The 17,399-nt window shown below is 46.2% G+C and overlaps 1 protein-coding gene across 9 annotated transcripts; it reads right to left on the minus strand.

Moving 5' to 3' along the window:
• Positions 1-5,879: 5,879 nt before the first annotated feature.
• On the minus strand, positions 5,880-17,207 carry PEX5 (peroxisomal biogenesis factor 5). 9 transcript variants are annotated; one of them, XM_071763407.1, is made up of 16 exons: positions 17,081-17,207; positions 16,278-16,482; positions 15,734-15,769; positions 15,452-15,584; positions 14,656-14,790; positions 13,445-13,550; positions 12,391-12,481; positions 11,948-12,064; positions 11,464-11,556; positions 11,163-11,282; positions 10,527-10,670; positions 8,346-8,416; positions 7,961-8,176; positions 7,665-7,830; positions 7,315-7,472; positions 5,880-6,972 (listed from the first exon to the last, which is right to left on the minus strand). In XM_071763407.1, the coding sequence occupies exons 2-16, from the start codon at positions 16,425-16,427 to the stop codon at positions 6,771-6,773; spliced, it is 1,938 nt and encodes a 645-aa protein (XP_071619508.1). In that variant the 5' UTR covers positions 16,428-16,482; positions 17,081-17,207; the 3' UTR covers positions 5,880-6,770. The 9 variants fall into 9 exon arrangements, with proteins under 9 accessions (XP_071619508.1, XP_071619463.1, XP_071619470.1 ...); XM_071763362.1 differs by having other exon boundaries at positions 16,266-16,482; XM_071763369.1 differs by having other exon boundaries at positions 16,266-16,486; positions 17,081-17,160.
• Between the last annotated feature and the right edge of the window lie 192 nt (positions 17,208-17,399).

Below are 17,399 nucleotides of genomic sequence, written 5' to 3' on the forward strand. Positions count from 1 at the left end.
GAAACTTCTTTATTTTGAGGGTAGCAAATCACTGGAACAGGCTGCCCAGAGAGGTGGTGGAGTCTCTGCCAACACTCAAAACCCACCTGAATGATATCTTGTGCAATCTCTTCTAGGTGAAATTGCCCTGGCAGGGTGTTTTGGACTAGATGATCTCCAGAGGTCCTTTCCAACCCCTAACATTCTGTGATTCTGTGAATTTGCATCCTGTAATTTTATTACAATTACAATTTCAAATATTTGAGTAGTTATTCATTGTTGCAGGGGTGTTATCTGTAAGTATAGAAACACAAAGGGTTCTTACACAGACATACCCATTTCCAATATATACCATTAGTTTCCGAGGTCTCACTGGGGTGTTTTTGAAAATGACAAACATTCTGCTCAGTGTCAGGAAAAATGTCTTGAGCCTTGATGGTGTTACTTTCACTGATAAATTGCAACATATGCATCTACATGAGCAGTTTGCCCCTTTTTCTCAATTTTGTTGGGTATTGAAACTATATGTTTCAATACATATAGTCCCATGGTGATTTAATCCCAGCACAATGATTTGGTGTATAATGAAGCACTGTATATTATCAAAACAAAAGCTGTGGATTTAATACTTATGGGGTCAAAGGCGAAATTGAGCGGGTACCACTGGGGTTGAAAATCTCTCTTAAATTTAGTCATGCTATTCCAGATCACTTACTAAATTTTGGTGGGTAAAATAGCTCCTTCACCTTCTCTTCTAATTGATGTTACAATAGATTGCACCTACAACTGAGAAACATGTGATGCAGAATGTACTGGACGTGTCATATTGATTACCATAAATAAAAGTAAGGGTCTCCACCCTGTGGGTTGTTGTTGTCAATATGTGAACTGGATTTGGTTTATGCTGGTGATGATTGCTCCCCTAAGAAATATAAGCAATTCTCTAGTGGGTAACTTGGTCTTCAGGAGAGGTGTGTTGGTATCATTCCTGGTATTGTTCCTGAAAGGCAAAAACAAAAGAAACCAGGGCAGGGGTTTGCTGGATGATGGACCCTTCAGTGGCTCAACTTGTTTAACTGCTTGGACTAGATACAAAAGTTCTTTTTTCCCATTTGGGGTATCTTTGTTTTGTCTCTTTAAAAGCGGTTGAGCCAAATAATAAATATTTTTTGAGTCCGTCAGAGCCAGTTTGGAACTGATTGCAAGAAGTGCCATGCTGTGCAAAACTCCATTTCACTGTAATAGGATCACAGACTGCTGCTGCTTCCCCACTGATCCAGGGGAAGGTTCTCCAATTAGAATATCATCAGTGTGTTGGCATAGTTTCTCATCTTGTGGGAGAGTGACTGTTTGCAATAGTTCAAGCAAGTGTAGCATGAACAATCATGGGAGAATGTTTGTAAGAGTCAATTAAAGGTATATTGCATACCCTCCCAAGTAAAGGCAGATTTATCTATCTTTTTCCTGTAAGAATCATGGAATGGCTTAGATTGGAAGGCACCTTAGAGACCATCTACTCCAACCTCTCTGCCATGGGCAGGGATGCCTCTCATCCATGCAAGGTTGCTTAAGGCCTCATCCAGTCTTGTCCTTGAACACCTCCAGGGAGGGGGCATGCAAAACTTCTCAGGGCAATCTGTTCCAGAGTCTCACCCCCCTTGTACTGAAGAATTTCTTCCAGTCTAAACCTATTACCATAATAGGGGACCATAATAGGGACCACAAATAACATACCTTTTACATTTAGCATTGCCAACTCTGGGTGTGCAGCTGTTTGCAAAGTAGCTGTTAAGTTTTCAGTGCCTGGTACAGCAGCTGTTACTGCTGTAATGTCTTAGCATTTAAGTGCCAATAATAAACTCTCAAATGCCACCTCCAGTCCAGTTTTGAGACTGGTCAGAATCAGTGAAATGTATGGGGAGTGGGGTTTGGAGATTACGTGTCATTTTCCTAAATCTGCTATTACTTCAGAAATTTCAGTTTGTGAAGCAGGAGAGAGTGGATACTGTGGAACATCAGTAATTTTTTGGATCAGGGAGTGCAGGGGCTGCACAGAGTAAGCACACTGTGTTTCTAGATTTCTATCAGGATTCGGGTTTATCAATGAACAATGTGGTGGATGCCAGGTTCAGCCATTCAGAACATAGAAATGTAAAATATTTTCATTGTGTTCTTTAATTGTGAAGTGAGTAGATTATACACACTCAAACAGATGATACACTCAACCAGGAGCCATAAATTAACCTTTGCAGTTTAGCAAGTAACACTACATTTTCTCCAGTTACTTTCTCTTTGCTGTCCAGGTCATACACTGAGCTTCTCGGCATCTTGTTGTTTTACTGAAATTTGTGCTCCCGTGTCTATTTAAAGTATTATGAATTGTTGTTCAGAACCTACTGGAATTAGAATGTATTCTGCTTCAATGATGGGTCTAGCGTCATATTCTGAGGAATCTGAGAGAAACAAAGAATCATCTTCTCCCAGTTTGCTATAGCTAGGGTTACCCCATATGTTTCCATCCCATTCTCTAGGGGATACAATCAGTTTATTAATACCTGAGGGATGGGGAGCCTGCACAAGCATCATTCCAACTTGTTCTGAGTGTTGGTTTTTCTCCTTTTCTTCCTGCAACTGCTTTTGCAGGTGCTCAGTTTTCACAGTATTAATTCAGCTGCTTTCTATTTCCTCTTTAAGGTTCTACTCCCTTTTATTTTTATTCTTCCTGTCCTTATTAGCAGCTTCTAAATAGGTGTCTAGCACTTTGCAAATTAGGCTCTTTTCTCTGGACATAAACTGGAACACAGGAAGTTCCACCTTTATATGAGGAAAAATTTTTTATTGTAAGGGTGACAGAACACTGGAAGAGGCTGCCCAGAGAGGTTGTGGAGTCTCCTTCTCCTGAGACTTCCAAGACCTGTCCGGACATATTTCTGTGTGACCTGCTTAGGTGATCCTGCTTTGGCAGTGGGGTTGGACTCTATTATCTCCAGAATTCCCTTCCAACCCCTACCATTCTATGCTATGATCTTTTCCCTCTTTAGTTGAATCTCTGGAAATATTTGATTGTTTTTTTACTGCTTTCTAATCATGCCAATTATCATGGACCCATTGGTCTGGAAAACCAAGGTTTGGATTGATGCCATGTTTTTGTAGGTAATTGGTGACATCACTTGCCATCCTGCCAACTATGCTAGGTAGAAACCTAGGATCCAAAACAAGACATCAGAGGGCTGTAACTCAGAAAAACCCAGGATCGTAATAAGGCTCCTCACTCAAGATGAAAAAAACCTGCAGTGGTAAAGCAGAGGGTATAATGGCAGCAGCCCCCCCTTCTTGGTAAGTAGAAAAGCTAATGAGGAGCACTGTATAAAGACTTCAAAGCACAAATCACTTGCTGGTACCTCCAGGCTGAGTGATGGCCAAGGACAACAACAAGACATTCCACGATTTCCTGGGGCTCTAAGCATAAATAAATAAAACATTGAAGGAAGAAATCCAGCAGAAACATAGGAAGAAGCATGAACAGAAAAAGCATATACTGAAACACCCCCTTTGATCACACACTCAATGCTCTATGAAGGACCCAGATTGTGCTACTATGTTATACAGAATTCAAGGCAGGCCTGCTGTGAGCAGGGGGTTGGATAAGGTAAACAGGCACAAAGGTGTGGGTTTTTTTAATAGTTCCTAGTCTGGGATTATGTAAGCTCAATTTTATTCTGTGTGTTTCTCAGTTAACTTTCATGTGATTTTAGCCCAAAGTTTTACTTATTTCAAGTAAGAGACAACATCAATTTTCCTCTTTGAGACTTTAATTTATTCAAAACTTTAATAAATTAATATTGTTCATTGTAGTAAGTCCCCTTGTATTTTTACCAAGACTGGGAGGAAAACTCTTCAGTTTGAGTAACATGACTCTTTTTAAAGTTCTCTTTGTCTACAACCTTTTAAAAGTGCAATGTATACACTTATTTAAACAAATACACCAATACAAAAAATTACGACTAACTCTGCAATCCATCTACACTACTGAAGCCAGGAAACCAGGACACATCCTTCTCTGTCACCTGTAAAACTCAGGTTTTACTCAACTGCTCCCTTCACTTGGGTGTGATCCATGCTGATTCTGGTCCCCTTGACCGTGCTGTAGGTGATCAGCTGGACACTCTAGGGTGCCTTCTACTTCTCCTTCAGTGGCTCCTCCTTCCAGGTCCAGATGTAACTGAGTCTCCTGCTTCAAAGGGAGGCAGACCTGAGTCCAAAGGTAGAGTAGCTCACTGGTTAAGGCACTTGTGTAGGCTTGATGAAACCAGAGATGGAGACAGCAAGTAGTCTTTTAATATCTCCCCTTTGATATGCATCTGTTCACTTGTTCCAATCTTGTTGATGAGGTTCACCAGAGGACCTCCAGACATCCCTCCCTGGCGTACCTTTCCACCAATCTAAAATGCCAAGTAACTGCTACCCACTCCTGCTGTACAACAGGGCCTGGCAACAGAAGATGTGGATATTGCTGGACATGCAAACTGGGATCGAGATACTTATAGAGCCCCAGTGGAAGCCTGGTTTGGAGGTGGCCAGAAACAGAGCTTCAGAAGGCAGGCAAAAGGTGTGAACTGGTACCAGAATGCATATAGGATCATCCAGCTGCTCTTCCCTGCATCAACACTCTGTTCCCAAAGACTGTTCTTAGGAGGATAAGGCCTGGACAAAGGCAGCTCATTCTTCACTCGTCCCTGGGAGACTAAATGGATACTAGTGTCTAGGGAAAGACCTGGCCCCAAAAAAGATATCATAGTTGCTGCAAGATGATTTAAGGTGGGAGGGAGAGAAGAAAGGGAGAAAATTCACTAGGAAAGAGAACAAATGGTGGCAGCCCAACTCTAGTTGCAAGAGACGGGAGGGGATATCTGATAGGGAACAAAAACAAGAGCAAAGACAAGAGACTAAGCCAAATAGCAAGAGAAATTGAGGCAGAAGAAAATAAAAATATTAACGGAACTTGAGGATGAGAAAAAGGAAAGGCCAACTGGTAGGATGATACAGTGGTGATAGAGATGAATGTGGAGCAGCACACAGGCAAAGGAAATTGGTGGTGAGAGAACTGCAGAAAACTGGGGAAGGGAGAATACCTTCACAGCAGGAGAGGAACAGCATAGACATTACTATTCTGCTTTGCTCAACAGAGAAGAATCTGACCAGATTGAGATCAGTGAAAACCAAAAGGCACTTCTCTGATCAGGAGCAACGTGTGAGACCTGGACATAGCAGCATTCTTTTTAGACAGCGCAAGCATCAAATTGTTTTGCATGCATTACAGCAATTTCAGAACAGTGGATGTAGGTTTCAGTGTTTTAGTGCCAAAAGATGTGGAAGGGAGACATCAGGAAGCCAGAGCTCAGAAAACATAGAGCAAGAACTATTCTCTGTGCACGCTTTTTGCTATTCTAACAATCAGGAGCAGAAACAAATCAGAGAGAGCAGAAACCTGTGAGGTAGAGAGGTGAAGAAGCAGTTATCTGGTGGGAGTAGAAGAGTCAAGTGCACCCTGGCTCAGCCTTCAGTCATGACTACTGCAGCAGTCAGGCTCCTAAACACGTGATGAAATCTAACACAACTTCCCTTCTGGCAAGAAAATGAAAAAGCCAAACAACTGACTCCTACACCTTAACACCAAAAAAGAGAGACCTTTTGGCACAGGGAATCTCTTCTGCTGGCTCACAGAATGAAGCCTGAGGTCCTCCAACCTTCATTTGCATATCAGCTATCAATAAAACAAAACCAGGGTCAAAAGGGGAGACAAAAAATTGACAGACTCTGATCTGTCTTTTGAGGAGTGAACTTATACCCCAGAGATCTACCCACTGCATGCAGCTCCAGAGACACAGAAAAAGATGTAATTTTGGCAATTTTCATTCTCCCCATTTTATTATATAAAATACTTTACAATTAAAAAACATTTCCTCAATAGAATAATATACAGATATTTATAATTAACAAGATTCAGTTACACGCAAGATGGGGAACTTCTGCACAAAGGCAAATGACAGATGATCAAGTGAAAATTAAGACTTGACCCTTTCCCCACCATATTCTGGGAAGGGAGGTTACATTTTAGACTTTTATACCTATCATATTCTTTTCAGTGTGAACTTTAGAATCTCCTCTTACCTCGACAGGTTAAGGGCTCCCATTTGTATCCCTAGCATAAGTACAGTACTCTGTTCTTCAAAGGCTCACGAAGACATCTGACTGTACCATGAAGTTACCAGTACCCAGAAATGGGGACTGCTGCCCTCTGTTTTTTCCTAGCAACCCACATATACACACATGCAAGCACATACACAGGGGAAGCATGCTCAAAACCCAGAATTACTCACCCTTGCACCACATGGCAATCCAACCCCACCAAAGAAGCCTGCAATTGAGACATGACCAGCAGGCAGGCTCTGCAGAATGGCTATCATGAGGTCTCATAGCCAAGCTGGGCACTACTGCAAATGCAGTCTGGCAAGAGGGCTGGATGTTGCTGTCTTCCCCACTTGGATCATATGCCTACCAGCAGAGTGTCACTCACTCATGGAGGTGATAATGTGAACCACTCAGAGATGCTCAGACCACAACAGACAGGTAGAAGAAGTTGCACACTTCAGTGGGAGGTTAAAACAGTTGCCAATGATCTGCCCTACCAGAGCAAACATATGCGTGAACCCTAGTGAACATTTCCTCTCTAAGAAAGGTCACTGATGGGTTAGGCCAACCCCACACTCGCAGGGGAGCCCATCCCAGAGTCACTGCTGGAGGCCAAATGCCTGAAGCAGTGTGGGGAGATCACGGGCATCAGCTGCCCTATAGAGGTCACTCTGCCCCAGCATGGAGAGGGCCATGCGGAGAGTGCTCCAGATGTTGTCAGACATAGCACCTTGCTGCCCCCGTGGGCCCCGGCTCTTCTGCTGCATGTGCAAAGCCTCTAAGAAGTGCTCCACAGCCTCCCTGTCAAGATGGAAACATACACATGCTTACTGGAGAAGATGGTACATCTCATGCTCCCTCCCCAACTTGCTCCTAAAAACTTCCCTCCAAAACCATTTCCTCCTCTTCACCAGATCTTGCCCAGCTCCAGAACCATCAGAGACTCCCGTTTACCCTCTTCACAGAAAATGAAATCAGATGGCCCCTACTCCATCCAGCTGCATCAGGGCAGAGTCCACACACTCGCTTTGCTCTCCTAGGCTGCAGGCAGCATGGCAGAGCCCAGATAACCTATCGTAGTCTCTCTCCCACAAACACATGCACACTCGTGGGTCAGAGCAGATCTGCCCAAGCTATGCTCACCGGTGGGCACCTAAGTTGATGCAGCTGATGCCCAAGTTGTAGCGGGAGCGGATGTATCCCGGCTGGAGCTCCAGTGCCCGACGATACGCGGCCACAGCTTCCTCACTCCGATTCCCGTTGGCCAGAGTGGCCCCGAGCTTGTTCCACAGAAGATGGTCCTAGAGAAGGGGGACAGAGAGAAAGGGCTGAGATAAACTGGATCTTTAAGCTCCAAACCACCCTCCTCTGACCCCCCCCCCCCATATACCCGTCTTACTCCGACACTCCAAAAACACCTCTCGTACAAACAGCACCTCCACCCAAACTTTCACCCACAACCAACCAGGTATCCACAGTCTGCCCTTTCTTACATTGGGGCGCACACTGAGTGCGGCACTGAAGCAATCCACGGCCTTCTCGTACTCGCCACTAAGGTTGAAAAGGACACCCAGGCCACACTGAACATCGGGATCCACAGACGAGGGGTTGCTGCGCACAGCTGCTAAGAACAGCTCTTTCACCTCTGTGAACAGCGAGCTGGAAAAGAACATTGGTGTGCTGTGGAGAGAGCTGGCTTGGGGTTGCTCCCTCTGCACCTGCCTGGATCAGTCTCGACCTTTCCAAGAAGCCTTTCAGCCGAAGGCTGAAATTTGTCACCCTAACTCACTCGGACAACAGGGAACCTAGGACACGCTTGGAAGGCCCCAGGTCTGTCTTAGAGACACTCTCCTCTGCTTCCTTCTTCAGCAGATGGGCATAGTCTGGTTTATGTTGTAGCCAGTCCCGTAGGGTCTCACATGCCTGCTTCTGCAAGGACTCGTTGGTGAAGCTGACTGCTAAAGCCATAAGTGCTGTGAGGTTCCCAGGCTGCAGTTCCAAGCACCTACAGAGCAAATAATGAGAATTTAATACAATATTAAATCATCCTGAGAGACACCCAGACACAGAAGATAGCACAATCAAGACAGAGCACACCATGCGAGCCATATGGTTCTTATGGCACCATGCACTAGAAAAGGATGCATGCTCAAAAGCACTTCTGCAACACTCACTGTCTGAGGGCACTGATTGCCAAAAGCTCCTGTTCATTCTCTGCTTGAGTGGTTCCCAGATACTGCCAGGCCTGGAAAAGAGAAAGATGCATAAAGTCAGACTTCTTCATATCCAGATAGAAAGGATCAGATGATAAGCCACAGCCACAGAGATTAAATCCACCAGATTCTCCCACACATTTTTTAGAGTGAGACCAAATATATGGAAGTACACACACTAGCCAAAGATATAAGTTTATCTCAGTAGACATACAGACTTGACAGCACATGGGTCATCAAGGCAAATAAAACTAGTGGTGTTGTAGTAGTGAAAAGAAGCTAGTATCTACCTGGAGATCTATCATAAAGCAACTGTTGACAGTTTTACATTAAGTCTCCACTTTTAACTTCTAACTGTAGCCAAGCTGCAGAGGAAGGAGGGAAAAGCAGGTCTCTTATTTCTGAAGAACAAAACAGCATAACAGTGCTAAAAATGAGGAGACCCCCAAGGCAGGCAGCTGTATATACTCATGCAGTGGTCCACTAGCAAGTAATAACCTTGGGAAGTTGAACATCAGACCTGAAAGTAGAAGCACTGTTATTTCGCTGAATCTTCAATCATCATGATACCAATACATAAAACCCACTTCCTTCCCTCTCCAGGCTGCTGACACAGAGAATATTTAATTAAGGCACTAAATACAAAGTACCTCTTCACTTTATGTTGATAACCACACCCCATGCTCAAAAATTGACTGGATAGTTGGTGGGATTGCCAGTATGAAATACCTGGGTTTTGAATGCAAGTCACAAAATGCAGTAACCACTGCATCTCAAGGAAGGTAACTGTTTCATTAGCAAAGAGCCAGACACACTGCATAAGCCACCACAAGCAAGAAGCAGTCTACTGTCTCAAATCTCCAATGCCTCACCATATGGCTGGCTGCAACTCAAGAAAAGCTGACAGTGATAACAGCAGTGTTCTGCAGTCAGAAGAGCTGAGATCCAAAGTTGTGATTTGGACCAAGGCAACTATGACATCTTCTTCAGAGCAGTCGTTCAGGTCTATTTAATTACTGTACCACTGGTGAAGTCTTGGCTTCTCCTGAACTTTTTGCAGAGTCACAGTCAAAGTGTTTTCAATACAACTAGACAAAAATGGCTGAGTACTTCTTCCCCTAAGGTTTCAACTATGACTATCATGCTCAGCCTGCAGCCCAAACCGCCTGTGAAAAGAGTGCTGATTCTGAAAGATTATTATCAACACCTTTTGGCAACTTTAAAGATAAAACAGATCTCTAAAACTGTTCACTTTTTGCCTGCTCCCAGTACCCTAGAAAGTTAGATGTCTGTATTCTCAGAATACAAGTGCTCTGTTCTGAGGGGTCAGTAATTAACAAATCAGGTATTTCCAGTCGTATACAATTAGCAGGGCTTCAATCAGACACACTGAGAACTCAGCATCCCTAGCTCTTAGAGACAGGAATTCCAGAAACAGACAACACGGGTGTATTTGCATTCTTCCTCCCAAGGATAACCACATCCTCCAACTCTGAAGAAAGGCAAACAACCTATTCCATTTCTCAATCCATTCTGCAGAAGCTGAAGTGCTCTATGGAAATAAGTATTCACTGAATTAGGAGGCTGGAAACTTCTCTTCAGTATGAAAAAAAACATTCTCTGGCCCACAGCTTCAAATGACGACTGTAAAGAAACCCAAGCCATCCCCCTCAACCCTTTTGGGTTACATCTTTCTCCTGGTATCTAGATGAAGACCTAACCAAGACCCCCAGTCTAATAAGCTACTCAGAATTAGTCTTTAATACAGACATTGGAAGCAGTTATCTGCCACAATCATCTCCAAATTTACAGTTCCAGTAAAGACTTCTGCAGAAGCAACTGCAGAGATGAGAATTCCTTTTCTTGGCTCCATACAGTCTTACGTGCTCCAAAGATTTTACACAAAGGTTCTGGCCCAGAGCTGCAACTGATCTTTGTCATAAAACTCCTTGCTCACAGCCCTTCTGGAGATTCACATACATCAGCGACTTATCCAAAGCCACAGGAAAAGGAGATGTTTTCATACACCCTGCACAGCTCCTAACACTAAAGTGAGTTTTCTACACACACCAGGACACCTCACAACAGAAGGATCCAAGCAGCAGGAGACCTGGACAAAGTCTTATCTCTGCTCTTGCTTACCTCCATATGATCTGGCTTCTGTTGTACTGCAGCCTCAAAGAGCAAGACAGCATTGGGGAGGTCACCTTCCTCCAAACGCCTCCGTCCCTCTTCAAATGCATCTGGATGATCTCTCATGGGATTATCTTCCTCAAACTGGTAACCCTAGCAGGGAAGACAGACAGGCTAATACTAGAACAGGAGACAGTGAGGAAAAAAAACTCCTTACAGTACAAGCACACTCTTGCTGCAACAGAAACACTCGAACTGTGGATCAGTCTGCACCTCGTCCTCTCTGATAGCTTGTAGAAAATCAGAGAACAATGGCTCTTCTTTTTGCCTGCTCTGTGCTGAAAATTTCCCCAAAACCAGACCTGGAATAATTCGCAACAGAGATATAAACATCTGGTGCGTGTCCTCTTAGCTGGGGGAGAGGGTGGGACAATACTTGCACTCATTGCAAAGAATCCAAGCATTAGTTGGAATTTGATGTTGGACAAAAACTAGACAGCATCTGCTGCTAAGCACAAGTGAAAGCAGTGTTTAACACCTGCCTGATCTGGGATGAGGGTACAAATGACAGCAAAAGATCAGCATGAGGAAGAATCCATCAGCAAAGCACACCATCACAGTGCTAGGGGTGAGGGTCCCAATTACCTTGTCATATGATGAAGAGCTGAGGTCTTCATAATCAGAGAGCCAAGGGTGGGCCTCTGCATCTCTCTTTGCCATCTCCTCCCATTCTGCCTGGAGTTTGTCCCAGAAGTCCACATCTGACTGAAGGGAAAACGCAAAGAGACTATAGTGCCTGAGCCCTAAACTGAGCTCTATAGACAACACAGAGAATCCCCTCTTAAATGTTTCTAGCCCTCCTCACAACATGCAAAGAAGAGAGAGGTAACCCTACCATGGGTGGCTCTCAGTTGGTACCCCAGCCCTCCTCCTTCGTCAGCTTTACCTCCACAGCAGTCTTCGCCTGCTCAAATTCCGTATCAAGAGTTGACATGTTCCCAGATCGTGCATACTGATCCACCCAGGCATCGGATGCCCCCTGGGAGTTCAGAAACAGAAAGACACTTCCTTTTAAGAATTTGGAAGCTGCAGGACACATCCTTAAACAGCAGGAGGGGAGGATTGGTGATGATCCCTCCTCCCCATCAGCAAGAACTGATGGCCTGTAAAGTGGACAAGGGTTCTACTGGATACCCCCCCTTCCTCCCAGGTGCTACAGGAGATGAGAAAACTCACACTGCCCATATGCCTTCCCAGGTTCTGGCTAGACTCTGCTAAGAAGAGCCCAACAGCCCCTCCCTTGCCTCCCCCAATCTAGTCATTAGTAGAGCATTGCTGAGCGCTGGACTTGCCGTTCTCCCTCACTCCCAGGGTGTGCACTGTGACAAAAAGCTCTCCTCCTCCCGAGCACATATGGCTGGGGCTCCTACCTGCTGCTGTATAAACTCAGCTGCCCATTGCTCTGCCTGATCTTGGTCTCTGTGGGTCACCTGATTAGCTTCAATCGATACCCTCCCATCTCCGATTTGGCGAACAAACTTTAGGAACTGTGGCAGAGAAATGAAAAAAGGGGGGAGCCGGGCAGATGCTTTGCCAACAAGCCCTCTGCCCATGCCCCCCCTCCTTCACTAAGAGGGCTTCTCTCTGCAAAGTGAGCCCAAAATGCCAAAAAATGTAGGGGGGAAAGGACTTCAGAGTCATATGGTAGAGATGGATAATATTTAGACTAGAATGTAGGGTTCAATTTCTAGAAATCAGGGAAGAAACAAACACAAGACAGCAGAAGGCTTTATTCCTGTCTTCCCCTTTCTCAATTCCACACATCCCTTATTCACACCAGACTTCGGTCAGCCCCAGTCAGGGAATTTCTTACCTCAGAATTCTTGAGTTTTGGATCATCCACTTTAGAGAGGAAATCACTAACAGTTTTCTTAAGATCATCCTCAGGTTGATATTCCTCATACCTACATTCAGATGCAGTAAAAGAGAAAGAGACTGTCTGATACCTGGCAACGGTGAACACTTTCACTAATAACAGTCTACACAATGGGCCAGACAACAGTAATGAGAGATACAACCCCTCCTCTTAAAGACTCTGGGATTTTTCTAAGTGCCTCGATACCTCTATCCACCTTTAAATTTACAAAGTTACTACCAAGTTAACTGCACAACTGACTGACAAAGACAGTATCAGAATTAAACGACTGCAGAGACAGCACAGTTCTGTAGAACAGGCTGGACTGCTTGGCAAGCTCATGTGCTAGCAAACATTGCAAGTTTTTGCACAACCAAAGCCAAAATCATGTATCTAGGAACAAAGTAAGTAGGTAATGCTTATGGAAGAGGAATGGTGTCTTGGAAAAGCATCAGCTTTGCAGAGGATTGAGGGCTCATAGCAAGCACGCAGAATGTTGCCTGGCTTGCAGCAGGACGAGACTAGTTCTGGATGTTGCCATTACGTTCAGTCTTGCTGAAGTCTCTGGCAGCAAAAACTTTCTGCAAATATGGACATTCCTGTGTTATCAGAAAATGCAAGAGCCAGGAGAAAGAAGAATACAGATAAGCAAAACCTCTTCTAGGGAAAGATCTAAGAAGCCCAAATTGCTTGGTTTTATTTTGCTGCTTTAATTCAAAATCTTGACTGTAGTCCATGGGTACTTATATAGAGAAGCTCTGCAGTATTACACTGTTCTCTACAACTAAAAAAACATGTAAAGTCTAGAATAATGAATCTAGAAATACACAGAGGAAAGACTGTATGTGGTCTGTTAGACAGGGAGAACAAAGTGAGAAAAGTTTACAACTCATACAGTCCAGTACTTGAGATATCTAAATCTAAAAAAACCATCTGTTGTGTAGAAAAAAAGGTCTGCTTAATTTGGAGTTCCTGAACTTACTCTGAAATCACTTTGCAAAGATAGACTCACCATTTATCTGCCAAAGACTGGTCTTCTGATTCCCCAAGCCAGAGTTTTTCCTCTGACTGCTCTAAGTATTCTTCTGCCCACTTGGCAGGAGACACAGACAGTGGATCTGCATAGGGTTTGGGGAAGAATTGGAAGAAGAGTCAAATAGGCAGACAATAAATCAGATTAACTTTGCTCTCTCCACTTTTCACACAGCTAACATATAGAGAAGACCTCTTCAATGAAAGATCGTTTACACTTGTTTCTTCTACCTTTGTTTATTCTAACCTAAAAATCAAGCATTAGGATCAGCCTGTGTATTAATACAGATACCACTGTGGTGCCAATATTCTTATGATTTTCTACTTTAATTTCACAATGTACTGGTCTGCTCCATGAGGAATACTATGTAGGTCAAGAAAGTCTGCAATGCATTACAAGTCTCTGTCAAAAGCAGAACGTAAAACGCACTAGGTTTTCATAAGAACTTTCCCCAAAACCTGTGTAAATGTTGATTTATATTCCCAGGAGTATAAAGAACGAAGGTCAAAAAAATGAGTCTACCTGGCTCTCCACAGCAGCAAATCCTGGAGAAGAGAACACCATCTATTTAAATCTTACTCATATTTTCCAAGTTGGGTCAAGCATGGTAGCATGACACTCCTCAGTTCTATACACAATGCAGGATGGATTTTGAAATGAACTACTGCCCTGCTTAAAATGCAATTGCCTAATCTTTGGGACAGAAACATTCACATTGCACATTTCCAACATGCAATGTCTCTCTACCACCATGAAACTGACAAAAAGTATTTGGTCAAAGCACATGAAATAATATTCACCTTGGTACCAAAGGCCTTAAGAGAGCAAATTACAGAACATATAAACCAGAAGCAGAACCAGACTCTATTTGGTCCAGAATTTGCATCAGTTGAATCATATTCATTTTTATAAACCAAGTTAGAATAACCTCCTTCTCCAAAGTTTTCCAAGTAACCTAAGCCCCTAAGATCCTTATACAGGAATAAAAGCTCTCACACCACACTGTGAACAATTTGGCTAAGCCATCACAAAGATGCTTTTTTTTTTCCCTCCCCTGTTAAATCTGCTGCAGTAAACACTGATTGCTGGGCCCAAAGTATTACTCTAATTTCATGTTCAGTAGCTCTCCATTGTACACAGGCATCTGACCCAGCAGCATCTTGATAGTAATTCCAAAAGGGGCCCTTCACCTGTCACTTCAGCAATGAATTCCTGTGACCAGTCAGCCTCATTGTAATCTGAAGAGACATCACCAGCACTATCTGCTGCAGCCAAGAATTCCTGGGTCCAGTTTTCAGAGAGTGCCAAGGCTGCCACACCTGGAGCTACAAAAAGGAAAAAAACATTGAAGGACAGGAAGGGCTCACAGCCTAGCCCTTACCATCTCACATCTTTCTCTTTAAATAAAATCAGAGAAAGGTTCCTTTTGGAACAAATCTCTGGAGGCTGCTAGTGTTCTCACAGCAAGTTAACACTAGAGATTAGGTTATTCAGGGCATTCACCAGGTAACTTCTGAACTTGGCCCAAGGCTGGAGATTACCCAGTCACACTGGGCACTTCTTCCAGTACTGAACTGCCATCCAAGGCAAGAAACATTTCCTTTCATTCAGTCAGTTCCTCTTTCCACAACTTGTATCCTTGCCCCTTGGGCTTTTGCTGTCCTTCTGCTGTCTTCAAAGATCCTGGCCATGGCTGCTGAGGACAGCAACTACACACTCCACCCCACTGCTCCTTAGACTTTTCTCCCTCAGGCTGAACAAACCCAGTTCCCTCAGCATTTCCTCCTACAGCATGTAGGTGATCCAGCCCTTGAACACCTTACTGATCTCCACTGGACTTGTTCCAGTATGTCAGTGTACTGGGAAGCTCAAATCTGGAAACAGTATCCCAGAGGGAATCTCACAAGTGCTGAATAGATGGGAACCACCTTCCTTGGAGCTTAACCATAACACCAAGATGTTTTCCAGCTCTCCAGCTCCACTCACCTCGCTGAGGGGCCTGTCGGAAGCTGGACTGTTCAATCTCTTGCATCTCAGCCAACAAGTCATCCATCTTAAAGGTCTGGGGTGCACGGGACAGCAAAGGTGCATTCTGCTCTTGCAGAAACTCTCCAACCAACTGCCAAAGACAGAGATGGAACACAAACATAGCACAGAAGACAAACAGGCAGTCATGAAGCATGAGAGAAGGGAACAGACTAGGTAAGGGGAAAACCAGCAAACTGTTTATATGAAAAGCAATAAGGAAATGCATCAATCCGTTCTCACCTCATCTTCAGTGGCCACTCCCAGTGGTTTGGGCACCTACAGGGAATAGTGGGCAATTAATTCAACAGCTTTGACCCCAAAGGTCTCTCCATACACACATCATGACCCAATTAGTGCACATCTTCTTCGTGATCCAGCTGTCAGCATTTTCTTGCATTAGTTGCCTGGTAATGTGGAAGCCAAAGGAGCAGGAATATTTTGAGAAATGCTAACTGCCCTCCCGCCACTTTCTGAGTTAGGCCCTGTGACAAGCACACAGCTCACCACAGCCACCAGCATCCTCTCGAGTGCCCACAAATGCAGATTCCACAGACAAGCCCTTGCCCCACCTGGCTGCTGGACTAACTGGTTGAGCCCAGTCTCCTCCCAGAAAAAAAAAAAAAAAAAAAAAAAAGCAACTCTGCACCGACAGCCCCCCCGTCCTGCTCGCCCCACACCCCCTCCACCCTGCACACCCCTACCCGGTGCTGACCGACCCGGTACCCGGCAGGCCCCACCTCCAGCCCCAGCCCAGCAAACAGAGCACCCTCACGGCAACACTCACGGCTGCAGCTCCGGGAGCCCCCGGGGGCCAGGCCAGAGGGCCCTGAAGTCCTTCCTCCCGTAAGGCTTTGTCCTGGGTGAAGTGGCCGGCCAGCTTCATGAGGGGGTTGGAGCCCCCGCACTCCGGTTCCACCAGCTCCCTCATAGCCATGACGCCAGGCGGTGAAGGGAGGGAGGGTCGGCACCAAACCCCTCCGGGCCTGCACCTGGCTCCGGGACGGCACAGACAGGGGCTGACCGCCAGGCGGACAGACCGGCTCCCGGGGGCGTCCGGCGCTGGGCCCCACCCCGGCCCTCACCCGCCAGCTCTCCCTGCCTCCCCCGCGGGGCCGTGAACCTGCCGGGGGAGGCCGCCCTCCCGTCCCCTCCGCCTGCCGGGACGGGGAGATCCCAAACCGGGTCCAGAGCACGCACAGGGGGTGCCGGGACTCAGCGGCACGGCGCCAACTCCCCCTTCCCGACTCCCGGAGCGCAGCCCGGGCGGCTGCTGCTGCCGTGGCCCGGAACAAGAGCAGTCCCGGTAAGACAGAACCCAGGGGCGAGTAGCGAGACAACCGCACCCCCCCTACGCCTACTCCTACCCCCTCCCCGGCTCCCCCCGGCCTGCCCCAGCCCTCCGCCGGCCCGACCGGAGAGAGGACACCCACTCGCCAGGACAGCAAGGCCGCGGCCTCCAGCCCCTGAGCCCCACGCACGACCCTCCCTCCACCCCGTCGCCCGAGCGGCGGGACCCCCGGCCGGCCCAGCACTCTCCCTCCTGCGCTGGGCAAAAGGCAGCAAAGCTCCCACCACCCAGCGCGGTACCTGGGGCTGCCGGAGCTTTCGGGGCTCACGGGGCTTGGGGCGGGGCCATCCCTTAAAGGGCCAGGCACCCGCCACCGCCGCACCCGAGTGCCTTAAAGGGACAGAGCCCCGCGGGCCCACAGCTCCCGGAGAAGTGTCCCGTCCCGTGTCCTTCCCGTTGCCCGGCGGCCACACGCCGATGCCCTTGGAGCTGCGACCGGGCGGCTCCAGCTCCTCCCCTCCAGGCCGAGCAGTGGGGTGGCTCTGGCGCTGCCCCTCTCGCTGCACGCCTGCCGGCCTCGTCCCGCCCTGCCTTGCCCTGCCCTGCCCTGCGCATCTC

The sequence above is a fragment of the Heliangelus exortis genome, chromosome 1 (genome assembly GCF_036169615.1).
Source record: "Heliangelus exortis chromosome 1, bHelExo1.hap1, whole genome shotgun sequence".
Classification (NCBI taxonomy): Eukaryota; Metazoa; Chordata; class Aves; order Apodiformes; family Trochilidae; genus Heliangelus; species Heliangelus exortis.